The sequence below is a fragment of the Opisthocomus hoazin genome, chromosome 21 (genome assembly GCF_030867145.1).
Source record: "Opisthocomus hoazin isolate bOpiHoa1 chromosome 21, bOpiHoa1.hap1, whole genome shotgun sequence".
Taxonomy (NCBI): domain Eukaryota; kingdom Metazoa; phylum Chordata; class Aves; order Opisthocomiformes; family Opisthocomidae; genus Opisthocomus; species Opisthocomus hoazin.
In genome coordinates this window covers 15,573,210-15,599,906 of record NC_134434.1, presented here as the reverse complement: position 1 = coordinate 15,599,906, position 26,697 = coordinate 15,573,210, and the positions used below count along the sequence as shown (strand labels likewise).

The 26,697-nt window shown below is 63.5% G+C and overlaps 1 protein-coding gene across 7 annotated transcripts in view; it reads right to left on the bottom strand.

Annotated features, from left to right (window-relative positions):
• The window catches only part of SEPTIN9 (septin 9), a 151,913-nt gene that overhangs the window by 12,110 nt on the left and 113,106 nt on the right, over positions 1-26,697 (bottom strand). For 5 of the 7 annotated variants that reach the window (XM_075440811.1, XM_075440813.1, XM_075440810.1 and 2 more), the window contains 4 exons: positions 10,628-10,819; positions 6,340-6,468; positions 5,505-5,586; positions 4,657-4,794 (listed from right to left, as the gene is read on the bottom strand). In XM_075440811.1, coding sequence (XP_075296926.1) covers positions 4,657-4,794; positions 5,505-5,586; positions 6,340-6,468; positions 10,628-10,819 — 541 coding nt within the window. Of the gene's footprint in view, positions 1-4,656; positions 4,795-5,504; positions 5,587-6,339; positions 6,469-10,627; positions 10,820-18,833; positions 18,889-24,817; positions 24,985-26,697 lie in introns of those variants that run through there. The other 2 variants (XM_075440817.1, XM_075440814.1) reach the window with 2 other exon arrangements.

Genomic DNA, 26,697 nt, shown 5'->3' with positions numbered 1-26,697 from the left:
CCACCACCACCCCGTGACAAGCCACAGGCACGGCAGCACTGGGCTTCACCTGCACAAAACACCGATGCCAGCACCTGGTGAGGATTAGCAGTGAAATCCTTATACATACAAAGCTGCCAGACAGCAAGAGGAAGCGAATTTCTTCATTTCAGGTGCGTGTGGTCTGCTCCAAGCAGAGGACAAAAGAGAGGGCAGAGCTCAAGAACGCAAAGCATCTGCTTCCCTCCCCTTCCCTGTGGTCCCCGATACGACTGACACCCAACCAGAGACACACACGCGTCGGGCTCTGCTGGGACGGGTGGAGGAGCTCTAAGCGGAGCAGACAGGCTGGAGCAGGAGCTGCAGGAGGGGGTCCAGCCCACCCCAGGCACCACTGCTTGCTCCCCCACCCCCTCCTGCTATGGGGCTGGGGAACGCGGAGCGGCTGGGCACACGCTATCGCAGCTGGGCACCCGTCGTTTCTGCATCGCCCGCAGCCACCATGCAGGGACAGGATCTAAGCAGAGGCTCATTCCTGCTGGTTCCCTTGAAATGCCATTACAGGAATCAGAGCTATTTCCTTTTTGTTGTGCCCCAGATCAAACCAGCGGCAAGAATTTGAGCCGTGCATTAAGCAAACCGCAGCGAGCCCCCGGCAGCCCCCAGCCCCACCACCAGCACCCGGCAGCCTGCTCGAGGGACCCGGCGGGCACCCAGGAGGGGCGGCCACGGGGAAAGCAGCAGCGGGTGGTGTCTCAGAGCCGAGCGGTGCTTCGCAGGGGTCGGAGCTGAGACATTTATTGGGTGGCGAAGCCGGGCTCGCACGGCTGCAGCCAGAAGCCCCTGCCAGCGCGCTGCTTCGCCTTTGCAAACATGGTTTTACGGGAGTGTTACAAGAAGGACAGGGTGTGTGCGAACCAGATGGGTTGCAAAGCCTGCCCTGAACCCACGGCAAAGGCAGACAGCAGCGGAAACTTCTCCACTGATTAACCCTTGAGCTGCCCAGATGGGAGCCACCCTCTGCTCCAGCCTCTGAATCTGTGCACCTGGTTAACTCTGCCTTTTTCTTTTCCTCCCGTTTCTCCTTTTTATTTAAGGAAAAGGCAAGCTCTCACCCAAAGACCTGCCAGGCCCAGCCCCGCTGCCTGCAGCACCCACGTGCAGGGAAGGGATGCAGAGCCCTGTGCTGTGCCCATCCCCGTGAGCAGGGAGGGACAGACGGACAGGAGTCACCACCGCTTTGGCTGCGCCACGGAGCAGCTGCCCAAGGCAAACGAGCCCTGTGCAAGCACTGTCCCGGGACAGAATCACAGAATCACAGAATAGTAGGGGTTGGAAGGGACCTCTGTGGGTCATCTAGTCCAACCCCCCTGCCGAAGCAGGGTCACCTACAGCAGGCTGCACAGGATCTTGTCCAGGCGGGGCTGGAATATCTCCAGAGAAGGAGACTCCACAACCTCCCTGGGCAGCCTGTTCCAGTGCTCCGTCACCCTCAGAGGGAAGAAGGTCTTCCTCATGTTCAGACGGAACTTCCTGCGTCTCAGTTTGTGCCCATTGCCCCTTGTCCTGTCACTGGGCACCACTGAAAAGAGCTTGGCCCCATCCTCCTGACACCCACCCTGCAGATATTTGTAGGCATTTATAAGGTCCCCTCTCAGCCTTCTCTTCTTCAGGCTTCAGAAGGCACCAAGCATCCCGGGACAGCAAGCGGCACGGGCAGCACACGGACGGTGCCACGTGGGCATGGTGGGGGTCCGCAGCTGGGTGCAGGTGTCCTAGTGCAGGTCCCTGCAGCCCTAGGAGCCACTGCCCCGGCCAGCCGTGCTCCTTATCCCCTCCCGGAGAAGCCAGAGGCACCGCAGCGAGGACCTCGACGCCCTTCCCACACCCTTCTGCAAGGGACCACTGCCTCGGTGGGGGCACAAACCTGCACTCCGCCTCGTGCGACAACCCCATGACATGGCCTCCCAAACCCTCGTCCTCCAAAATGAGCGTGACCCTCAGCTACCAGTGCTGCCACGGCTGCTCCACCCAGCAGGAGAGGTGGCCATGCCACCCACTCGTGTCCGTGGACAGCACTGGGGAAAGCTCGTCCGTGATGATGACAAACGTAACTTGGGTTTCACGAGCGAGCAGAGAGGAGACCCAATGCCTGCTCAAGCTCCGAGAAGCAAAATTTCCTGCTGACTTCTCCCTCCCGGTGGGGTTTGTCCCCCTTGACTCATTCCTCAGCTTCTCTCCCAGGGCAGGAGGGGACGCGGGAGCCAGACCCGGCTCTGACACCGGGCAGGGAAGCGCAGCCCCGAGCCACGGCCGGGGAGCGAGCGCCCGCCCCAGCCGGGCTATCAGGCTACGGGGAAGCAGGATCAGCGCAGGGCTCAGCAACAACGGCCGCCAACCACGGCGCTCGCTCAGATATTGGAAACATATGTTTGGTGGAGAGAAAGAAAAAAAAGCAGCTGAGCTTCCACGCAATCGCTGTTAGCCGGCGGGTGAGAGAAACCAGAGCGCAGGGCTGGAGAGGCTCCGGGGGGAACGCGGGGAGGGGGCTCCGCACCGCCGCCCGCGCAGCCCGGGAAGGGAAGCCGCCTCCAGCCAAACCCCGCAGCCTCTGTGCGGGTCAGGTACCTGCAGGGTCCAAGCATCGGACGCGCTTTTAAGAGTTAAAACCCCCAAACCAACGAGAAAAAGCTGGAGCGTAGCTAACGCTGCAGCACCCCGACCTGCGAGGCAGGGTCTGCAGATCGGGGCTGAGATAAGCGGGACTAGCACGCTAGACTGGCCTAAAAATGTCACCTCCCTTTGAACCGTTTTCTGCTTTACCGCATTAAACCATAAACGTTTCGTTGGCCCCTCCGCTCCCAGTCGACGGCCGGTGACACCAGCGCAGCGCAACCGGCCCGCGCAGTCCTTTCATTCCAGCGAAGGACGCATTTTTGTTCTACCCACTGACAGAAGCAAAACAAAGTCTTTTCTATCGGAATAAATCTCTACGTGGGGAAGAGGAAAGGGCTGACACTAATACAGTGCTGGCAGCTTAAGTTTACTTTTGAAAACTGACCCAAAAAAATCCCCACGCAGACAGAGCCAGAAGTGGAAGGAACTGACACAAACCAAAAGGAAACTTCGGTCTCGTTTTATGTTGTGATACTTTAAGTCACATTTTTCAAGACACTTTAAGCGCCCCAGATTTTCACTGTGGGCTACGTGCCTGGGGAAAAAAAAAAAAAGAAAAAAAAAATAGAGCGAGATCTGGGCCTTGATGCTGCGGCTTGAGAAGCACCAGAGCCAGGAGAGCTCTGCGCTGAACAAACCGCGTCCCACTTGAGGACGAGTCAACCAACCCACCAAACGCCCTTCCAGGGTGAGGAAAACCAGCGTCCCCCCTCACCACGGCAGGGGCACTGCAAAGAAACCTGATGTTCTGCTTGCAAAGCCTTTGGGTCCAGTCTGCGAGCTCAGCGACCGGTGTCCGTCCCCAGTCGAGCAAGCACAGCAAGCAGCGAACCTCCGGGAGGCTTTGATGGCCCCTGGGCAGAGGGAACGCCACGTTTCTCTGGGGCACAGCAGCTCTGCTGCACTCCTGCGAGGGCTCCAGATGCTGCAGCCCTAGGAAGGACAGCTTCACGCTGTCCTCGTGCTCCTCAAGTCCCCAGGAGACGCGGGGGGGGTCCCAAGGATGAAGAGTTAGAATGTACCCTCAGCAAGTTTGCTGACGACACCAAACTGGGAAGTGTGGTAGATACACCAGAAGGCTGTGCTGCCATTCAGTGTGACCTGGACAGGCTGGAAAGCTGGGCAGAGAGGAACCTGATGAGGTTCAACAAGGGCAAGTGCAGGGTCCTGCACCTGGGGAGGAACAACCTCATGCACCAGTACAGGCTTGGGACGGACCTGCTGGAGAGCAGCTCTGCGGAGAGGGACCTGGGTGTCCTGGTGGACGACAGGTTAACCATGAGCCAGCAGTGTGCCCTGGCTGCCAAGAAAGCCAATGGGATCCTGGGGTGCATCAAGAAGAGTGTGGCCAGCAGGATGAGGGAGGTTCTCCTTCCCCTCTACACTGCCCTGGTGAGGCCTCATCTGGAGTACTCTGTCCAGTTCTGGGCTCCCCACTTCAAGAAAGATGAGGAGCTACTGGAGAGAGTCCAGCGGAGGGCTACAAGGATGGTGAGGGGACTGGAGCATCTCCCCTACGAGGAGAGGCTGAGGGAGCTGGGCTTGTTCAGCCTGAAGAAGAGAAGGCTGAGAGGGGACCTTATAAATGCCTACAAATATCTGAAGGGTGGGTGTCAGGAGGATGGGGCCAAGCTCTTTTCAGTGGTGCCCAGCGACAGGACAAGGGGCAATGGGCACAAACTGAGGCACAGGAAGTTCCGTCTGAACATGAGGAAGACCTTCTTCCCTCTGAGGGTGACGGAGCCCTGGAACAGGCTGCCCAGGGAGGCTGTGGAGTCTCCTTCTCTGGAGATATTCCAGCCCCGCCTGGACAAGGTCCTGTGCAGCCTGCTGTAGGTGACCCTGCTTCGGCAGGGGGGTTGGACTAGATGACCCACAGAGGTCCCTTCCAACCCCTACTATGCTGTGATTCTGAAGGCTGACCCTGACGGCTGAGGTGCCGAGACCGAAGGCGGGAGAGGGAAGCCCCGAGGGTGTGGGCGAGGACGGCAGGGTACGTACGAGTGGCCAGTGGCTGGGATGAAGTATATACAGCAGTGCACCCGCGTGTCGGGGATCCGCTTCTTCCGGTTAATGTTGATCTCCTCCTGCAGGTACTTCTCGTACTGGTCGTTGATGAACTTCATGATGGGCTGCCAGCTGCAGAAAGAGAGGAACACGGCGCGGTGGGTTTCTGCGAGGGATCTGCACCACCCTGAACCTCCCACCCGGCCTGCGGGAAGCAGAGCCCGCTGAGCCAGCGATGCTCAGCATCTTACAGAATCCCACAGAAGCAGCAAACAAAACAAAACACACACGGGGAATGTCTGAGTTCCTGTCAGCTCCCAGTCATGCAGCAACTGCGGGCGGCAGGGAAATCACAAACCTCATCTGTTTACCGCTTGGCAGCCTGGCACACGGCAGCAGGAGGGGATCCACCAGCTGGTTTAGACAAGCGAGTGCCTAAAAAGTCCTCCCTCCTCTCCCCCGGGACCCAGCTGCTGAGCGGGGCAGGACTGGGAGCATCGCTCGGCTCCTGGCACGGTGTCACGGCACAGGAGCAAGGGCAGAGCTCGGCCGTCGAAGCCACATGAGCGAGGCCCGGGGAGCGGCCACGCCGGCACGCAGCTGCTCCCGGCCGCGAACAAAGGTTGTCTCATGCCCGGGAACAGCAGGATGTTTGTGGGCTCTCACAGGGTCCGGGGTCAGCCCCGGGGAGCGCGGCACCGCGCTGACACCCACAACAACCCTCTGCCCTGCTCCCCAGGGAGCGCGGGCGGCACAGGACCAGGCTCTAGCCCTCGGCACCAGCGCCGGGTCAGGATGCCCTGGGCTCGGCCGCCTTCCCTCTGCACCAGTCCCCAGCTCACCAGTTCTCGTTGTTGATGTGGTCTCCAAAGCCCGGGGTGTCGATGACCGTCAGCTTCATGCGAACCCCCTTCTCTTCAATCTCTGCAACAGAGAGGAGAGCGGGTGTGTGAGGAAAGCCAGTGCGTGAGGCAAGTGTCAATGGGTGCTCTGGCCAAGCCCACCCTCCCAAAATCAGCTGGAGAGCTGCCCCCAGGGCAGAAAGGCACCTTCACAGCTTCTGACAGGCACACATCAGCCCTCCAAAGGGATGCAGCACCACACTTGCCCTGAACTGCCACCCCCCACGGCCACCTTGCTTGTTCCCTTCCATCACAATTAAGTCAATGCTGGTGGATAAAGAAAAAATAGATGTTTTCTATCATCTGTATTTCTATCATCTGGAGGATGGGGCCAGACTCTTTTCAGTGGTGCCCAGTGACAGGACAAGGGGCAACGGGCACAAACTGAAGCCTGGGAAGTTCCAGCTGAACCCGAGGAAGAACTTCTTCCCTCTGAGGGTGCCGGAGCCCTGGCCCAGGCTGCCCAGGGAGGCTGTGGAGTCTCCTTCTCTGGAGATATTCCAGCCCCGCCTGGCCGCGGTGCTGTGCAGCCTGCTCTGGGTGACCCTGCTTGGGCAGGGGGTTGGGCTGGGTGACCCACAGAGGGCCCTGCCAACCCCGAACATTCTGTGATTCTGTGATTCTCAGCCCTGTAAGCATCTCTGGATGGCAAAAAACTCTTCAGGCAGACACCAGTGAAGGTTTAGCGAGGTCTGCAACCCCCGCAAGCCCCGGGAGACACCAGGCAGAGCAGGACCAAAAGCCAAAGCTCCAGGTGGGATCCGCAGAGCCTCACCGTGAGTGATGGATTTGATTTCAATGGTCTTGGGGATCCGCTCTTCAGAAGTCGGCTGTACAGATTTCCGGCTGATTTTGGATTTGAAGAGGGTGTTGATTAACGTAGATTTCCCCAAGCCGCTCTGACCTGGAAAACAGCAGGATAAACCACAGTCAGCACTCACTCGTTTCTGGGCTGTTTTTTCAGGGGCCAGGGGATGGGGATGCTGACGGACTCAGCCTGCTCCAGAACTGCCGGAGGGAGGAAAGAGGTGCAGCTGTGCCCCCGCAGCCCCCCCGGCACAAGGAGCTCGAGCCCATCCCGGGCAGGAGGGTGTTGCGGGCAGCAAGCACCTTCCCTGGCTCCAAAGCAGCCAGCTTGTTGGGAGCGAGCAGGGCAAGAGCCGGTTCCTTGCACCCAGCCGAAATCACAGGAACCCTGAGGACAGGCAGACGCCGTCAGGGACGCTTTAAGGGCTGCGGTGACGCTCAGCAGTCCTGAAGAAGGGCACTGGGACCAGGGAACCCCAGGAAGGAGCATCCAAATACATCTGTGCCCTTACCCTCCTGCGGCCTCCCCTGTCCAGCTCCACAGGGAAGACTTTGGAGCAGCTTGGCGAGCCCTCAGCCGGGCAGCACTACCAGCAGCAGCAGCCCTCCAAACCTCGTACCCACTGCTGCTTCCTTTGCAATCGGACCAGCTGGCTGCAAGGTCGCTTTTAGGCAGGTCCAGGCCAGGAGCTCATCAGAGTCCCACAAACAACGTCCCAGGAAGCACATCAGATTCCACAACTTCCGAAAAAACAGCTTTCACAGGGAAGTCTTTTTATGCTGTATATCCCAGAGCCGAGTCCATCCATGCAGAAAGGACACCAGCAGCTCTCAGCTCTCCAGACCAGCTGTCCCACGAGCTCGGAGAATAATTATTCCAGAGCAAAGCAAACAGAGGAACTCCTCAAAACACAGGGAGCTTCAGAGCAGCTGTCCCATGCCCCATGCAATCACCGCCGAGCTCCTGCAGGCTGCGGGGCCCATTCGGCCCCGTCCCGCTGAGCCACGCCGCAGCCAGCTACTGTGGCACCACTGCCGCAACGTCCCTGGCACCGCTGTGTGTCTCTAAGCATGAAGCCACCAAGGGTTTCACCGACGTCTTCCAGGGCCCTGATCCATCCAGGCTACCAAAGGCACCCAAAGCTAAGCCAACAGTAGGGTCACCCAGCACATCAGCACTGGGCATCACCCCCCGGCCAGCCCGCTCCCTGCACCCTGCTCCAACAGCAATTTAGCGCTGAGTTTGCAATGCTGCAACCCAGTGCAGGAAAACCCTGTTCACCAGCCACCGTCACAGCGGGGCTGTAGGAGCAGCATGTGGACCACGCTGGGGTCTGGTGCTCCTGGTCTGAACATGAGGAAGAACTTCTTCCCTCTGAGGGTGACGGAGCACTGGAACAGGCTGCCCAGGGAGGTTGTGGAGTCTCCTTCTCTGGAGATATTCAAGACCCGCCTGGACAAGATCCTGTGCAGCCTGCTCTGGGTGACCCTGCTTTGGCAGGGGGTTGGACTGGGTGACCCACAGAGGTCCCTTCCAACCCCTACTATTCTGTGATTCTGTGATTCTGTGGTCCTCTGCTGCCTGAAAACACGCGGGGCCAAGCGCAGACAGGTCTGGAGCTGTGAATGCAGGGACCCAAAGCGAAGCTCTCCTCGCACTGCCCATCCTTACAGGGAGCGCGTGGGGAGAGGGGGAAAGCGGGCGACACGCTGCCAGAGCTCCTGGCAGCCGTGCCTGTCCGAGCCGCCGGAGCCAGGCTGCCTGGAAAGGGACCAGAGGCGAGGGACGCGACGCGGCTCTCTGAGCCGCAGCCACAGGCCAGCCCCGCCGCGCGACGGATGCGGCTGCGCCCCGGGGTCCCGCCGGCCGAGCGCAGGGCGCACCCGCTCCCACCTCCCCTGCTTTGCAGCCCAGCGCCTTTCCCCGAGCTGAAATCGGGCGAGGGAAGCGCGGCCGAGCCTCGCTGCGCCCAGCCAGACCTCCCCTCCCTCCAGCTGCTCTGCACCAACACCTGAACGCACAAGATGTGGTTTGGGGTTTTTCTTCAGCGCAGACTTTTTTCCTCATCTCCACGGCCTCAGACAACGCGGGGCTGAGCTGACCTCGGCCTGAAGCCTCCTCTCGGAGCTCCGGTCAGGCTGGCGAAAGCCCTTGTGAACTGGGGACCCCGGTACACAGGACGGAGGATTCTCAGCAGGCCCCGCCATGAGGACACGGCGTGGGCACAGTCGCTGGGGCACAGCCGCTCCACAGCCGCGGTGCTCAGCGCCCACCTCCCGGGCAGAAGCCACCTCCCTCCTCACATCTCCCCACCTGTAAAACAGGGACCGCAACGATTCCAGCGCCACGACTCGCAGCTGAGGCTGGATGGGAACGAAGGAGCCAGACAAGCCCCCAAAGCCTGACCATCTCCTGGAGAACCGTGGCAGGACGAGGGCTGGCGGCCGCCCCCCAGCCTCCACAGAGCCTCCCCTCCCCGAAGGGCACCCCCGAGGTGCTGCTCCCCTCGCACCCCTCCCCAGGGCTTCTGCGAGGGCCAGAGCTCGACTTGTTTACGCTGCCACGAATTCCCCAGCCTGCAGCCAGCCAGCCCCGAGCGGGCCACGCGAAGGACGATGTTTTCCAGCCGCGCTGCAGCACGGGCTGTCACACCACGCTCCTGAACGTCCATCCCTGCGCAGCTGCAGAGCAGAGCGCTGAGGAGCTGCCGCGCTTGCAGAGGGACGGGTGCCTCTTCTGGCAGGGAGACGGGGGCTCAGCTCGCACGATCTCGCTTGCGGACTCTCGGGATCAGTGGTCCCATCCCTCTGGCCCAGGAGTGCTGCTCCGCTGCCACCAAACAGCTGGGCTTGTTAAACAAACCTTGCAAGAACTGCTTCTGAGGTGAGTGGGTTTGCAGCAACCTCCCAGCCTGGGGAGCCCTCCCCATCGACCAATTTGTGTATGAAAACATCAAAATGTGGAAGGCAGAGCGCCAGCAGAGCTCGCTGGGAAGCTACCGCACACTGACATCTTCTACAGAATTCGCACACTGGGTCAGGTCCCCCAGCACGTGCCCAGGGCTGCGGGGCTCCCGCCCCATCGGCAGCCCCACACAAACCTGCAGCCCCACACAGCTCCTCGCAGGAGGAGGTGGGATGGCGAGACCCCGCCACCGTGCCACGGGCCCGGGCTTTGCTCTGCTGCTGCCCTGCACCTCCCCTGGGAGCTTCAGGCAGCGAGAGCCGCTGCCCGCGCTGCCCGGCCCCACGGAGCGCAGCCCTATGCTCATGCAAGGGCTCCGCAGGGCCAGGCCAGACACTGCTAGCTCAAAAAAAGCAGCAAAGGCTCATTTCTTTTCCCTTTCCCCCTCACGTGGTCTCCTGTGGTGCCCGCCCAGCTTTCCGGTATACCCAGCATTTTGCTGGTGAGAGGCTGGTGCCGTCCCTGGCAGGGGCTGCAGGAGCTCAGCCCCCCACAGCAGAAGCTGCAGCTGGAGCAGCGGCGATGAGCGCCGAAATAAAGCTCCTTCCACCCTGCAGCCTCGGAAAGCTAACGACCCGGAGCTTGCAGGCAGCAGGACTGCGACACAGAGCACTGCAGCCCTCCCTCCCTGGAGGCAGACACCCTCGTTGTGCCTCGTGCCACGTCGCAGGTCCCCAAGGAGCCACCAGTAGCAGAAGCCACTCAAGCCAAACAACCCAGCTACGCAAACCCCTCTCGCTGGTCTTTATTGCCACCGGTAAATCCCTGCAGCATCTCCTCCCTGGTACTTGTACCGTGGTGGCATCTCCTGTCTGAGCTGCTTAGCACCTTCTCTTAAATACAAGAAAACTCAGAGGCAGGAATTTTGTCCCCGTTGCTGGAAATGCCAGCAAAGCTCGGGGCTCTGCCCTGCAGCTGCGCAACCCTCGAGCCCTACTGCGCTCTCTGACCGCTCAAACCAGCGCAGGGCGCCCAGGAGAGCGAGCAAGGGAGCTCCCTGCGAGGCATCGGAGAGTCCCGACACCCCTCGGGGTGTTCCCCCCTGGGACGCGCCTACGGGTAACGCACCCCAAGACGCTGGGAGATGCGTGGGATGACGGGCCACGTCACGTCGCCAGCTTTAGCGACAGCTGAACTCAAGCCAGCTCCTCGGGAGCAGGGTGTGCTGACTCCGAAGGCAGAGACCCCAACGCTGAGCCCACGCTGCTGCTCCCGACGCAACTCCAGAGAGGACAAACATCGTCACGGAAGAACAAAAACAACTCGCCGAGCACGCTGCGGGAGAACTCACCCACGACCATGATGTTGAACTCGAACCCCTGCTTCATGGCTTTCCGTCTCATCTGCTCCAGGATGGCGTCTATCCCCACGTAGCCGAAGTCCGCAGCCGGTTTCTCCGGCCGCGTCGGTGCCGCCTGCTTGGGGCCAGCATCCCGCGGAGCGTCCGTCATGGCGGGTGCGTGGCTGGGAACTGCCTCGGGACCTGCGGAGGCAAGGAGAGGGCGGTCAGGGGTGGCAGGCAGCGCCGAGCAAACCGGGACGCGGCTCCTGCAGGAGCTGCCTGTTGGAAGCAGGAGCACAGCGCGTGAGGGGACTCCGGGCAGCGGCAGGCGACGAGGAAGGAGGCACACGGGACCACCCTTCACCTGTAGTTACATTAAACCCAGGATTCCCCTCAACTTACTGGATTCACCTTGGTCCCTGCCCGCATCACCCAGCCCGCAGCAGCGAAGCGATGCTGCTATGGGGCAGCAGGCACACCAGGCCCCACGCGCAGCCGACCCGCCGCCGTGGAGCGGGACCAGGACTCCCGGGCACGGCTCCGGGACTTTACCTGGTGAGCGACAAAGGCTTTTAGCAGCACGGCCCTGTGCCCAGGCGCGGCAGCTAAAGCCTTGCAGACCTACACAGCCTGCCCGCTCCTCCCTGCCGCTGTAATTAAAGATCGCTGCTGGGAATGCCTCGCGGCCACGTGTCGGGGAACCGGGTGGCTTTGCAGAGACAGCAACGTCCTCAGCATCTACCGACTCGCGCCCTCCTCCAGCTCCAGACAACGTGGTGCAGAGGCTGCTGGCCCCGGCTCGCTTCTCGCCAAAAAACCCAGAAACCAACCCATTTGCACTGACACAGCTCGCACCAGACAACACCCACGCGGCCACAGAGTTTGTGCTCCTGCTCTAACTCTGCCGATATCGCCCGAGGAACCCAAACCTCCCGGCGCCCCGCAGAGACACTGCGCCCGTCTTCCCTGCAAGACGGCTCCAGGTTACCAAAGCGCTTCAGGAGACGCAAACGCACACCTCCTGCCTCATTCAGCACCTCCCTGACCCAGAAATGGGGGACCCAGGCCCCGCGCAGGAGCATCCTCGGCCGGGACAGACGTGCCCCCGCCGCGCTGCCGGGCGACGCAGCCTGCTCCCACCCCGCGCCAGCCGCCCCGCGCTGCCCGCAGCGGGCACAGCAAACATCCCGCAGGCGAAGCACGCACCAGGTCAGCCTGGTCCCTGCGCGCTCCTGGAGGTCTCGCCCGGGCACGGCAAGCCCCTCTGGTGCAGGCACGGCTTTAGGAAAACGCACTTCTGTGAGCCCTCCCCACCCCACAGAATCCCAGAATCCCAGCATGGCAGGGGCTGGCAGGGCCCTCTGTGGGTCCCCCAGCCCAACCCCCTGCCCAAGCAGGGTCACCCACAGCAGGCTGCACAGCACCGCGGCCAGGCGGGGCTGGAATATCTCCAGAGAAGGAGACTCCACAGCCTCCCTGGGCAGCCTGGGCCAGGGCTCCGTCACCCTCAGAGGGAAGAAGTTCTTCCTCGGGTTCAGCTGGAGCTTCCTCTGCTTCAGTTTGTGCCCGTTGCCCCAGGCCACGGCCAACTGATGCGCGAGTCCCTGCGACCGCCAGCCTAAGCAAGCATTTTATTTTCATTAAGCTTTTTGCAACGCTTACTTACTATTTTTTATTATTTGTTATATTATTATTAATAAAACCCTTATTATTTGCAAAGGGCTTGTTGCAAAGCCCTCATCCTCATTCCTTCAAACAGGAACACAGCTCGCGGCTCACCTCCTCACCCCACTGTTCTTTCTGGCCTTTGGTGCGGTGCTGCTTGGTTTTCCCTCCCTCCCTCCGACGGGATCTGTCTGGAGGGAGGTGGCCGGTCCGAAGGGCTCCTCCGAACCCAGCCCATGGCCCCGTCTCCTCCGGTGACGGGCAGGAGCAGCGTCAGGCTGGAGCTTGCTGGGGTCGGCAAGGCGGACGCGCTCCTTTCCTGCGAGCGCAGCGCGCTTCCACGCGCTCAGACACAGGCCAAGCAGAAAAAAAATACATAACAGTAATACAAACCAAACCCAGAACTGATCCCAAGGACTGCCGGGTCGCTTTGAACACTTTTTTCCAACGCTCCGTCCCGGGCTGCGCAGACCAGCGTTGCTCACACGCCGCGGCCGACACGCACGGCAGCAGCACGCGCTGCCCCTCGCACCGCCCACGGGCCCGGCGCGCCCGAGCTCTCGCTGCGGATCCCTCATTAGCCCCGTTCCGACATGGCCAAAAGCGGAAAAAAAAAATCCCTACACATCACCAGGGAAAAAAAAAAATCAAAAAAATGACTAAATCACATGGAAAATATGCTGCCACGGGCATCAGGGCTGGGTTGTGCAATGGTTTTAACTCCCGCACTGCACGCACGGGAGAGAGCCCGAAGCACGCCGGCCCCAGGGGCCAGCAGCCGGGAAATCGGGGCGGTAAGGTCCAGCAGAACGCACAGAGCAACAAGAAACGAAACAAACGGCGCAGAAAGCCACTCTCTGCTTCTGACGAAGGCCAGGAGCATCTCCAGCACCTCCTGGCTGCTGCTCGCCTACCAAGCTCCGCTAACGAGCGGCCGGCGGCGCGCAGAAGGGGCTGACCCCCTCCCCGGGCAGCGGGACGTGCAGGCAGACCTCTCCCCGCACAGGGAGCCCACGCTGCGGGTGCCTCGCCACGCTGCCTTCGGCGCGGGACGGAGGGCTCGGGACGCCCCAGCCCCCAGCAAGGCGATGGCCCCAGGGAGCGCGGGGCGATGGCAGCCGGCCGTTGGTCACCGCAGAGCATGCAGGCGCGGGGCGATGGCAGCCGGCCGTCGGTCACAGCAGAGCACGCGGGCGCGGGGCGATGGCAGCCGGCCGTCGGTCACCGCAGAGCACGCGGGCGTGGGGTGATGGCAGCCGGCCGTCGGTCACCGCAGAGCACGGAGGCGTGGGGCGATGGCAGCCGGCCGTCGGTCACCGCAGAGCACGCGGGCGCGGGGCGACGGCAGCCGGCCGTCGGTCACCGCAGAGCACGCGGGCGCGGGGCGATGGCAGCCGGCTGTCGGTCACCGCAGAACACGCAGGCGCGGGGCGATGGCAGCCGGCTGTCGGTCACCGCAGAGCACGCAGGCGCGCTGCCACCCGGGCTGTGCTCGAGCTGCACAGTCGGCAGCGCGGCCCACGCTGTTTCGGCTCGCCTGCGGGGGAAAAAGTGATTTAAGGGGCTTTTGCTTCTAGCACCTGGCTCCTGTTTTGGAAAAATATGAAATAAAAATGAATCTTGCAACTCGGGGTGTCTGCAGGACTGCAGGTGTACAGAGACAGAAACGCTGCCGCGGCACCAGCAGACTCCCAGGGGAAATGCTGCAACCCAGACCTTCGCTTTTGGTTTTAGCTTCCCAGCACCAAGCTGGTCTTCTCTCAGCAAGGGCTCCAGCACCCCACCCGGCTCCAAGGGGTCTGTGCCAGCAGAGGCAGAAGCGGCCGAGCCGCAGGACCGCTCGACGGAGCGGCACACGGGGCTGCGGTGCTGGGCGGCAGGGCGCACCCCCAGCAGACGCGTGTCCAAAGCAGAAAGACCCGAGAAGTGAAGCGGAGCGGAATCGGCGGCTGCCCGGGACGCGCCGTGGGCAGAGCCTGCACGCGCCGACCCGCTGTGCTCCCTGCGGGAACGGCACCAAACCTGCAGCGATCCCGGTGCCGGCGTCGCCGAGCCCTTCCCGACCGCCACCAGGAGGGACGGGTTAACGAACACCGACCGCTGCCAGAAATCCCCGCTTGCCACCGAGTCCCTGGCAAGAACAGGACCCGACCTCAGGCACCGCTGCTTCCCCAGTGCCACCGTGACACGGCTGCTCGTCCCTCCCCGGGCAGGGCGGCGGGGGAAGCGCGCGGGCTGCTCGCAGGGCCTGCAGCTCCCTCCGGCTCCCGTGTTCCTGCAGAAAGACGAAGCACGCGGGAACATGTGCTCGTGCCGTTTAGAGGTCCTCTGCCAGGGAAACCCTCTCCACGTGAGCACGGGAGATGTCGTGACGGTCAGGACAGCGCTGCGCCGAGCGGGAACGGACCCGCGGCTCCAGCGCGGGCGCCTGGCTGACTGGGGACAGCTGCTCCAAAGCTGCTTTTGCCAAGGACTCCGGGCTGCTGCGCCGTTCATCGCCGCACGGCAGGCACGAGCCAAACCCCACATCTGCGAAGCAGCGGATGAAAGGCACCCGGCGGGGGGGGGGGGGAGCCCCGGGGAGCCCCCCGGGGAGCCCCTCGCTCCTCCGGCCAGCTGGACGCCGTGCGATGGGCGTTGCGAAACGCTACCGGCGAGGGGCTGCCAGCAAACCCCGGCCGGAGCAACGCTGCGCTGATGCCGCGTGGCTGCAGCCAGCCCGGCCGGCTGCGCGCAGGCGACGCCGTGGGCTCAGCCGAAACCCCGAGCCGCGGGGCCGGCAGCGCTCGCCCAGGGCTCGGGACAGGGATCTGGAGCGGGCTGGTGTTTCCGCTGCGGATACGCAAAGGTTTAGCAACCCTGGCGGAGGCTGAAGCGGGAACGTCTCACGTACCCCAGCAGCTCCACGCGCTGCCCTAGCGACGCTCGGGGAGCGGGATGCTGGGGATCCGGGAGGGCAGCGGCGAGCCGGGAGCGGTGCCGGACACGGAGCCAGTGCTCAGCGACTGCACAGCCACAGCCAGACTCCAACCATGCACGCCACACGCACGCACACGCCGCCAACGCTTGGTGGGTGAGACGACGGAGCATCCCTTGGGCGCAGGGAGCACCAAGCACTCGCCGCCTTTCGGTGACTCCGCAGCTGGTTCTGCAGAGCTACGAGCGCCCACCAGACCGGGGTGCTGCGGTGGGGAGAACTCCCCTTCCCTCCCCACAGCGGAGACCGGAACCACCGCGGGCTTCCAGGTTTGTTGGATGGGTTGACGCGAACGCAGAGAGGAGATTCCCCGCAGCGAACAGCCCTGCAGCGGGGCGTGAAAACACATCCCAGGCAGCTGAGCATCCGCAGATGTTCCTGAGGGAGCAGCGCGGACCAGCTCACCTTCCAGCTTTCGGGAGCAGCAGCGTTACAAAACCGTGCCTGCAGGGTGTAACGGAGATGTGTTTGGAACCAGAGAGTGAATTCACAGTTCCCCGCGAACTGCAGCACGCCCGGCCTCCGGGGCCTCTCCCCTCTGCACACCGAGCCGGCGACCACGAGCTGTGGAAACGGATCCAACCCACGGAGGAGGTGGCAAAGCCACAGCTCTCCCTTCCGAGGGGACAGGAGGAGTCGGAAGGGAGGGAGGCAGCAAGGCCGGGGCTGGGTGCCAAGCCAGCGTGTCCCAGGCACCGCCGCTTTCTTCGCCTGCCCAGCCGGAGCCGCCGCGGCATCGCCCGGCGCGGAACGCAGCCCACCCGTGGTGGTCCCGCAGGGATGCGTGGGTACCCGGGAACGCGAGGCACGGCTCGGTCTGAAACTGGGAGCACCCAGAGGAGGGCTCAGCCTGGGGTGCAGAGCCACCACCACAGACCCTGCAGCACCAAACTATAACTAAGGGACACTTCTATTCTTCACTTGCCATCGTCTGCGCCCAGCTGGCACGGCCAGGCCCACGCTGGCGCCCGCCCCTCGCATCCCCGGGCACCAGGGTAGCGTTTCAGGCTGGCCGCCAGCCCAGGCCCACCTACCAACCAGTTACTTTTGCTCCTCAGCTTGGATTTCCAGCCGGGTGCCAACAGACACGACCTAGAAATAGCAGAGGATGCTTAACGACACTTTGTTAGCCCAAATCCACCCCCAGAGTGTGGCCAGGTGCCTCCTGAGCACGCAAGGTGCTCCGGGCTTGAAGCCTCTTCTACACGCAGGGGGAAAAAATCCGTTTTCAGAGATCAAAAAAAGGAGGCAGCGATTCCCGCTCTGGAGCGAGCGCTTCGGCAGGCAACCAGGCAGGGCCACAGCGCTGAGCCACGGGCACGAGCCACAGGGACGCGCCACGCGCCGCGCGCAGCTCGCACCGTCCCCGTCTGCGCTTCCGTCCGCGCTCACGGCGCGCTTCCCCCGCCCCGCTCTGGAAATGTCTGCTGAGGCTCCCCGAAACCGTCCTCGGCAGCTCCCCAAAACGCTCCTCGGCAGCCCACCCCCCTGCAGCTCCCCGAAACCGTCCTCGGCAGCTCCCCGAAACGCTCCCCGGCAGCTCACCCCTCGGCAGCTCCCCGAAACCGTCCTCGGCAGCTCCCCGAAACGCTCCTCGGCAGCTCCCCGAAACGCTCCTCGGCAGCCCACCCCCCTGCAGCTCCCCGAAACCGTCCTCGGCAGCTCACCCCCCTGCAGCTCCCCGAAACTGTCCTCAGCAGCTCCCCAAAACGCTCCTCGGCAGCTCCCCAAAACGCTCCTCGGCAGCTCCCCGAAACGCTCCTCGGCAGCCCACCCCCCTGCAGCTCACCCCTCGTGGGTCCTTCACCCACACCAGACGGGCGCTCCAGGGCTCCCCACGGCTGCTCCCCTGCCCAGCGTAACCCTCCGGCTGCCGCGGGCTGGGACGCAGCGAGCTCGTCCCAGAAGCCAAACCGCGGTGCCGGCTCCTCCGGGACACCACCTCGCGCGCTCGCCAGCGGCTGCGGGCGAGCTCAGGCGCACGAGCTCAGGCGCGAGCCCCCGTGCCGTGCCCGGGTACGGCGTGAGGACCACCAGCGCCCGTCCCCGCTGCGACGCGCGCCAGCCTCGCCGTGCAGCCGGCAGTCCTACATCCTCATTTCTCCAACCACGTGAGGCAGCAGCTCGGAACCACTCGGAGCGCCCGGCACGGCGCTGTCCTTCTGGGTGCCCAGAGAAGTTTCCATGGAGGGAGGCGACCACAAACAACCCCGAGTCTTGCCTGCTCGTGTCGCAAAGCGAGCCTCGGGCGTGCGGAGGTCTCCGGCCGCGCAGCCCCCTCGGCCTCCCTCCCTCCGCAAGCAGCTTCCCCGGCGGTGGGGCGAGAGGTGACCCCGCCAGCAGCCCCGCCGCGCTGGGGACAACCCCGTGGCGGGGAACCCTCCCGCGCGCCAGGGCCAGCAGAAGCCGCTCCATCCCCGGCCCCACGCGGCGACGCGCCGGCACCCAGCGCAGCCCTGGCTCCTCGCAGACGGGCTCGGGGTGCCCGCGGGGCTCCGAGGACCCGCACGACGCTGACCCCGCGGTGGGTCTGGGGAGGGGACCCCCTCCCAGCCCCCCGTCCGCCCGGGGTGGTCAGCACAGCGGGGGCGTGGGGACCCTTCCCAGCACCGCTCGGCCCTGTCACCGCTGCTCCGCAGGGCTCCAGGCTTCGAAACAAAGCGGCCGGCGACGCTCGGCGCTGCCCGCCGGCCCGGGCAGCGTGGCGGGGGACAGCGGCCGGCCGCACGCCCCGCACCCGCGCCCCGCACCGGACCCGTCACTGGGGCACACACGGTGCCAGGGCTGCCCGCGCCCCGCGCTACGGCAGCGACCACTGCGCAAGGGGGAATTCACATCCCGGGGTTCATAGTTTAGCGCCTTTAATTTTTTTTTATATATATATATATATATATATTTTTTTTGTGTGTGTGTGTGTTTTGAGGGGTAGAGGGGATTTTTGTTTCTTCATTTTTTTCTATATTTTTTTTTTTGTTTTTTGAGGGGTTTTTGTTTCTTCCTTTTTTTTTCTATATATTTTTGTTTTTGTTTTCTGAGGGGTTTTTGTTTCTTCTTTTTTTTCTATATATTTTTGTTTTGTTTTTTGAGGGGTTTTTGTTTCTTCTCTTTTTTTTCTATTTTTTTTTTGTTTTTTTGTTGAGGGGTGGAGGGCATTTTTGCTTCTTCTTTTTTTTTTTTTGTTTTTTTTTTTTACGGAGGGCAGCTGCGCCCCAGCCGCCCCGAGAGCCCGTTTGCGGGGGGCAGCAGCGCGGGGGGAGGGGCGGCCGGGACCTCGCAGGAGGTTCCCCCCCTTCCCCCCCCCCCCTTCCAGCCGCTCTTCACCCCGGACAACGCCGGCCCCGCGGCCGCCGAGCAACGGCCGCTCCCGCGGGGCGGGGACCGCGGGCGAGACCCCCCCCCCCCCCCGCGCCCCACGCCGTGCCCGGGGCTCCCCGCGGGAAGCGGCGGCGGAACCCCCCCCCCCGGCGCCCTCAGACCCTTCCCCAGAATCATTCTCCCCCCCAAAAGCACTTCCCCCCCCACCAACGACACCCCCCTCCGCGGAGCCCACGCCCCCGGGCACCCGCGACTCACCCGCGGCGGCGGCGGCGACTCCGGCAGCTCCCGCCTCCTCCCCCCGCCCTTCCTCCTCCTCCTCCTCCTCCTCCTCCTCCTGCTGTCCCCGCCCCGCCGCCTCCTCCCCCTCCCGCCCGGAGCCTCTTCCCGGGCCGTTCCCATCCCCCCGCCGGTCCGGGGGGGGGGAGGTCGGGGGCGATGTACGTGCCCCCCCCCCCGCCCCCCCACCCCGCGGACCCCGCAGGGGGTGGGTGGGTGGGTGCTGGGGCCTGGCCCCCGGCAGCCGAGCCCACCGCCCGCCCCAGGGCCCCAGCCCGGGCGCCCAGCGCAGCCCCTCGGGCACCCGGCGGCTCCGGCACCCCGAGCTCTCCCCGGGGCCGGGCTCCCACGGGCGCTCACGCCGCTGCCCGGGGCTCGCTTCGCTCCGCGGCTGCTGGAAGACCCCCGGCCGCACCTCCCCTCCGCCGGGGACCGGACACCCGCCGGCCTGGCCGCTCGTTAAAATCATGTCAATTAAGCCGAATCAAGATATTATCTGTCTCCGCAAGCCCTTCCTGCCTTCCATCTCCAGCACCAGAGCTTCGCCACCACCCCTCCCCCACCAGCGGAAAGCAGGGCCCCAGCACGCGCGCCGCGAGGGGCGCGGGGCCGAGCACGGGTGGGCTGCACCCCCGGCCCAGCTCCCACCGGCTGGTCGAAGCCCCCTCGGGCAGCCCCCGCCGGGAGCCCGGCATGGCAGTGGATGCAGAAGGGGCTCTCCCTCCCTCCCCGCTCCAAAGCCAGCCCGCTTCCTTCGCCCCCCGGTTCTGACACACGGCTTTGACCTCTCCTGTGATCTCGGGATAGTTTTTTCCCCAGCTTCCCGCGGTTCCCAGAGAAGGGCCTGCGGACGACAGCCGGGCTGAGCAGGGTCTGCACGTTTGCAGTCCTCAGTACCCCCAGGACCCCACTTCCCAGGCGCAGCCCGCCAGGCGGGGGCTGGCACTTGCCCACCCTTTTTGACCTGTTACCAGCACCACGGGCCGCTGTCGAACCCCGCCGCCCGTGCCGGAGGCACCCGTGGCTCTCGCATGGCTGTCACCTTCCCTCTCCCCTTTCCGGACCGCGGTGGTGGCTCGTCCTCCCCCCAGCGCAGCCACGCGCCGGGCTGGCAGCATCCCCTCCCCGCGGTGCCCGGCGAGCCTGGCCTGGGCGGCCCTGGAACCGGCGGGTGCTCAGGGGGGCGAGACTCGCGTCCCCCCCGCTTCAGCACATACCACAAACACCAGTTTCTGAGCAACCTCCGCCCCAGCACCCCGGCAGGAAGCCCAGCACCAAGCTGCTCGCGCTGCAGCCGCGCGTAGCTTGCTGCTGGATCACGCCGCGTTCTACAGCTGCATAAAGCTTTCACCCCTATCACTGGGCGTTAGGGTTTTAATCTCCCTAATCCCCAGGAAAACCCAACGCTGGATGCCAAACTGGCCTTGCCCGAGTAGCAGCTGGGTCCGTCTGCAACTCGCTCCAGCCTTGCATTAGCCGGGAGAAGGCCGGAGCGGAGCTGGGAAGCAGCTCAGCCCAGCTCCGCGAAACTCCACCGCGCTCGCTCCGGTGCTGGGCTTGCACGGGGAGGGAGGGGGGACCTCGGGTGCAGGCGGGCTCTGCCGCTGCGAGCCCCTCTTGGTGTCTGCAGGGGGGGGGTCAGGAGGACGGGGCCAGGCTCTTTCCAGTGGTGCCCAGCGACAGGACAAGGGGCAACGGGCACAAACTGGAGCAGAGGAAGCTCCAGCTGAACCCGAGGAAGAACTTCTTCCCTCTGAGGGTGACGGAGCCCTGGCCCAGGCTGCCCAGGGAGGCTGTGCAGTCTCCTTCTCTGGAGATGTTCAAGACTCACCTGGACAAGGTCCTCTACACCCTACTATAGGTGACCCTGCTTGGGCAGGGGGTTGGACTAGATGACCCCAGAGGTCCCGTCCAACCCCGACCATTCTGTGATTCTGTGGTTCTGTCGCCGCCGTTGCATCAGCCGCGTCTGTAACGCTGTGCAGGTGCTCAGCACCCGGCACAGCGTTCGCCCGCCCCAACCGCAACCGGCAGCAGCGGGGTGAACGCCAGGCGCGCGGCCACGTGAGCCAACGCCTCGCTCCTCGGGGTTTCACATCAAAACCACAGACATGTTTTTGTCTTGCCTGCGAGGGGGGAGAAAAAACCCTACAGAAAAGCTCCCCCCTTGGTCACTGCAGCTCTGCAGAGACATCTGGAGCAGGATGGGAGCTCACACTGCCTACAAGTTGTTTTTCAGATTAGTTTGTAGAAAATATTTTGTTTCAACTCGTATCTCACCCTTCCCAGAAACGACCCAGGCGGGGGAGCGAGCAGCTCAGGATGGTAAAGCGTCACCCTCGGGCTCCAAGCAGAGAAGTCCCCGGGGCTTTGCCAACTGTGCCTGTCCTCCTGCGGGCTCCCGGGTGGCTTTGGGGCTGCTGGCACGGAGGAGGCACTCGCAGAGTGACAAACGGCCGCTGCTGGGATCTGCCAGGACAGAAGCATCTCCCTGCTCCTGAAACGGGAGCAGGGCCCGGCTGTACGGGTTCTCCCACCGCACGTTTCCTCACCCCTACGGTGCAGATCAGCAGCAGAAGGATTAAGTGACTCGGCCAGGGTCAGGGGACAACTTACAACGGAGCCAAGAACTGGATCTAACCCCCCCCATTCAGAGATTTAAAATTGCAAAGTCGTCAACCTTTTGTTTAAAAAAACCCAATAATCCGAGTTAGGAGCAATTCTAGCAAAGCTGTCTTGCTCTTGTCACACCAAGGGATCTGAACTACAGATCCAGCTCTTGGGCTTACAACTTGCCCAAAACAGTAAGGAAGGTTCCTGCCCGCCCGGCCCTCACGCGGTCACACCTGCGCTCACTGCATCTGACCTCTCTGGAGGTGACAGCAGGGCCCCGTGTCACGGCCACACTGCACGGACCGCGGGGACAAGCCCCCCAGGCTGGCAGGGCTCGGTGGAGAAGGTCCACGGGTGGTCCCGCACCGATGCTCAGCAAAGGCCGGGAGGCAGCCGCAGGCACTGAGCACCAGCGCTGGTTTCCACAGCACCCGGGAAAATCCCAACCACCGTCCTTTACCTCGCAGCAGAACGGTGCCCGGCGCGGGGCTGGACCCCGGCCACGCCAGCTCTGCTCCACCCCGGGCAACGCTCTGCCCGGGGCCAGCACCCGCTCCCCCTCCAGCCACGGCTTTGAGGAGTAACCGAGACCTGCACAGCAAGGCAGCTTCGGTGGGGCTGCTCAGCCCGGGGGGAGACCCGCAGGGCCGCCAGCCAACAGGCTTCACCCCTCAAAGGCCCCGAGCACAGGGCGCGTCAGCAGGGCGTCCTCTCTCGCAGGAATGCTGAAGGGACATTTCCAATTTGTACCGCACCGCACCGAGCCCCGGTTAAAAGTGCGCCGTTTTGGCTTAGTAAATAATTTTTCTTGTTTGAATAGAGCAGCAATGCTGACCACCTGCAGGTCCCCAGCGCCGCTGACGGACAGCTGGAAATCCTGCCAGCTGTATTTGTAACCTCGGATCAATAGCAGAAGGAAAAGCACATCCAGAGACCTTGGAGAAGCACCAGCAAGCTCAGTGGAAGGCAGCAAGACCAAAAAAAAGGACATTGGCTTGCAGACCAGAAGGTCAAAATTAAATTTTTTAACACCAAAAGAGACACCATCACCTCTGGCAGCAGCAGAAAGGATCCCCCACTACCAGGAACGTCTAAAACCAGCCCCGACGCTTTCCTAGGAGCCTGGCTGCAGGTCAGCACCCAGGAAGGGCTCTGGCACGCCGCCACCATGGTCCCTTCCGAGCCCGCAGGGTAACTCTCCGGAAGGTTGGGATGGTTGAGACCTACGGAACAATGATTACTTCCTCCCTTCTGGCTGCACCGGGCTCCCAAGTCTACAGACGACGCTGGATTTTTTTTCTTGCCGCCTACCTGGCTTTTGGCATGGAGCAGCTTCTCTGAGCAGCCCATGGCAGAGAGACACCTCTGCCGGTATCACACCAAACAACAAAGGAGTTGTTTAGTGGCCTGAATTGCCCTGGACAGAGCGAGCAGTGGAGCAGCAGGCACCACGGGGTGCAGGCGCTGCCAGGAGCATCTCGGGACCCTGCAGGCTCCGTCCCATGCAGCAGGGACAGCCGGAGCCAGCACAGCGAGCGACCACCATCACCCCTCCACGCCCCGGCCAGGAGCAGGCAGCCAAGCCTGCCAGCATCGCTGAACCATGGCCATTCTGTCGAACCCGTGTTACACACGGTGCCAGGACCGTTCCTCGCTCCCACTGCACCAAAATCCTCCATCCGGACACCTCCAGCCGCTCCCACTCTCCAGGAGGGAAGCAGGAAGGAATTATTTCACATGCGGCCATCGGCCAGCGCACGCAGCTGGCACCGTGTCCTTGGCGTGAGCCACCCGCTCCCGGGGAGGCCGTGCCTCGCATCCCAGCGTCACATCCCGCTCCCCATGGAGGCCGTGCCTCGCATCCCAGCGTCGCATCCCGCTCCCCGGGGAGGCCGTGCCTCGCATCCCAGCGTCACATCCCGCTCCCCATGGAGGCCGTGCCTCGCATCCCAGCGTCGCATCCCGCTCCCCATGGAGGCCGTGCCTCGCATCCCAGCATCGCATCCCGCTCCCCATGGAGGCCGTGCCTCGCATCCCAGCATCGCATCCCGCTCCCCATGGAGGCCGTGCCTCGCATCCCAGCGTCGCATCCCGCTCCCCATGGAGGCCGTGCCTCGCATCCCAGCGTCGCATCCCGCTCCCCAGGGAGGCCGTGCCTCGCATCCCAGCGTCACATCCCGCTCCCCATGGAGGCCGTGCCTCGCATCCCAGCGTCGCATCCCGCTCCCCATGGAGGCCGTGCCTCGCATCCCAGCGTCGCGTCCCAGCAGTGCCCCTGCAGCAGCCTCCCTTCCTCGGGCACATTTCTCCTGCAGAGAACCTGCGCCGTCTGCTCGCTTGCGCGGGGAAGGCAGGAGGCTCCTCACCCTGCTTAGGCAATCCATCATTTTCCAGAAGGCTTTGCATGGAAGCCACTCCAGGATCACAAATATTTGGAAAAAGCAACAAAAAAACCTATTCCTCCCAACACCCTCCCCCTTGCAGGGGCACCGTTCTGGCCCCCGACGTGCCGGTTCGGACAGACGCGAAGCGCGCTCAGCACCTTCCACGCAGCTCCCCCCGCGCCGCGGCTCTGGGCACAGGTTTCGCTCTGCGGGGACCGGTCTGCCTTGGCGGCCAAACGCTGCGGCTCGAGAGCCACCGGCGCAGCTCTGCTGCTCTTCTTCAGGGGCAATCCTCACCACTCCTCCTCACGCGCCTGATTTACTCCCCAGACACCCCCAGACGGAACGTCACAAAGGACTATGTACCCTCAAAAGGGTAAAGCAAAGCCCTCCGTACATCACCCTGCCAGCACCGCAGAGCCCTGCTCCACCAAACCCCACGGCCTGCCCGGGGGACATGAGGGGCAGATGGACCCTCCATGGGTCTTGCACGCTGTGGGGCACCTCGCAGGGGTCCAGCACTCCTCCACCGCTGCCTCTGCTTCTCTCACCACCAGCAGCACGCTCCAAGCAGACCCAGCAGCAGGGGCAGAAGATGAGTTCACAGAATCACAGAATGTTCGGGGTGGGCAGGGCCCTCTGTGGGTCACCCAGCCCAGCCCCCTGCCCAAGCAGGGTCACCCAGAGCAGCTGCACAGCACCGCGGCCAGGCGGGGCTGGAATATCTCCAGAGAAGGAGACTCCACAACCTCCCTGGGCAGCCTGGGCCAGGGCTCCGTCACCCTCAGAGGGAAGAAGTTCTTCCTCATCTTCAGCTGGAGCTTCCTCTGCTTCAGTTTGTGCCCGTTGCCCCTTGTCCTGTCGCTGGGCACCACTGGAAAGAGTCTAGTCCCATCCTGCTGACACCCACCTTTAAGATGTTTCACTAACAAAATTTTACTGCAGAGCTCGGTGAAAATCACTCACCTCTGCAAGCAGGAAGCGTATGGAGCGAAAAACTGGGCCGCCTGGGTCACTCCACAGCTCAAGCAAACTGGCTCAAGTAGTCTGAACTCCATTTCGCCCCAAAGCGGCATCTCCGGACGGGGAGATGCCCAGGCGGTGGCAGGGGGGTGCTCCAGCACTGCCCAGGCAGCGACATCCCCGGGGGTCACAGCACCCACCTGGTACAAACCAAGCCCCAAAGCGGGTGCCGGGGTGTCCTAAGGGTCCCTGCAGGGCTCCTGCACAGCCGCGCTCGCCGGCAGCAGTGCGATGGATACGCGCCTGTGCAAGCTGGGCACAAAGGGCCTTTCTCCGTCCTTTGTGTGCTTCCCCTTTCAAACCTATAAACTCCCTTTGGAGGTAAAGAAGAAAGAATTTAGGGCACCCTAACCTTGAAAAGAAGGAAAACTCCTTTCAAGCTGCCAAGCTGCCGGGCTGTCTCCCGCAGCTTAATTAATAGCAACCCACCCCCAGCGAGCTGCCTGCAGCGCCAGCTGGCTGCTCCGACGGAGGTGCCTCTCCACCGATAAAAGCGCTTTGTGCTTCGATGGGGAAAGGTCAGGAGGATGGGGGGGAGGAGGAGGACGGGTGGGAGGGAAACGCGTTGCTTCCCCGCAGCGCCCAGCGCCGTCAGCGAGTCCCGCTCGGTCCCCATCTGCTCCTGGCGTCGGATCTGGGAGGTGGTGGCACCACCATCGCGTCCGAACCGCGGAGCAGAGGGGCACCGGGAGAATGCGGACCCGCTGCCGGCCGGCCCGCTGCTGCCGGAGGCCTGGCAAGCTCCTCCTGGGGTCACTTTGACGTTGTCCAGGTCCCCCGGCCGGGAAATCCCTGCTCTGCTCTTATCAGCAGCCGCCCTGATAGCAGCACAGGATCCGTGCTGCAGGGAGCCGGCGCCGGGCACGCCTGCCAGCTCTGCTGGGCCACCGAACGGGACAGTCCCCGCTGCTATTCGGCTTTTGCATCAATACATAAGCCGAGCCGAGGCTGAGAGCAACGGGGATGAAGCCAAGGTGATGCAGCAATGCGGCACAGTGGAGGAAAAAACTGAGAGACCCAAGCCACGGGTGTGTGGCACGAGATGCTGACAGCCGCCGGTCCCCAGGGCACGGCCACGAGACTGCCTTCATTCCTGCTTGGCCACGGCCAAACACCAGACCCAGCCACCTTCTCAGACCCCAGGCGAGGGAGCCGAGGGCCTCCCCGGGGCCGTACGGGCGCTTTCTGCCCGCAGTCGCCCTGCTGCTGGCAGGCAGCGTGGCCCTCCAGCCCTCCCCACGAACGGGCGCTCCGGCCCCAGCCCGGTGCCAGCCCGGGAGCCCCCGGCCATCGCCCCCCGAGGGCACACGGGCAGCTCTCCCGCTGCGCCAGCTCGCCCAGCCTCTGCGCCCGCTGCGACTTTTGTCCCCTCCCTGTCCCACCCGCGTTCCTCTGTGCCACCCTGGCAGCCTGGGGCTGCCCCAGCACGGAGAGGGCTCTGGTCCCAGCGCAGGACTGGGGCGCGTCTCCCCTTCCACTGAGAGCACAGAGGTAAGAAGCGCCGAGAAAGGCAGCAGAAAGCAGCGTTAGGGCAGGTCCCTGTCCCACGTACATGCCAGCACGGTCCCCTACCCAGGTGTCGAGGCTTTGCCACCTCAGCCCCGGCTGCGCGGGGGGGATGCAGCCCGCAGTGCCGCGGCTCCCACCCACGGCCCCGAGGAAAAGGTCCCCGTCGCTTAGCAAAGGGCAATTCACCACCAGGATGGTGTGGGACGGGAAAGGGTTAACGCGCTGCAGCTGGGCCAGAAATACCGACCCGGACAAAGAGAGACTTCATGTCACCCGCATCCGCCCAGCGCAGAAGAAGGGGCCTTAATCTGATT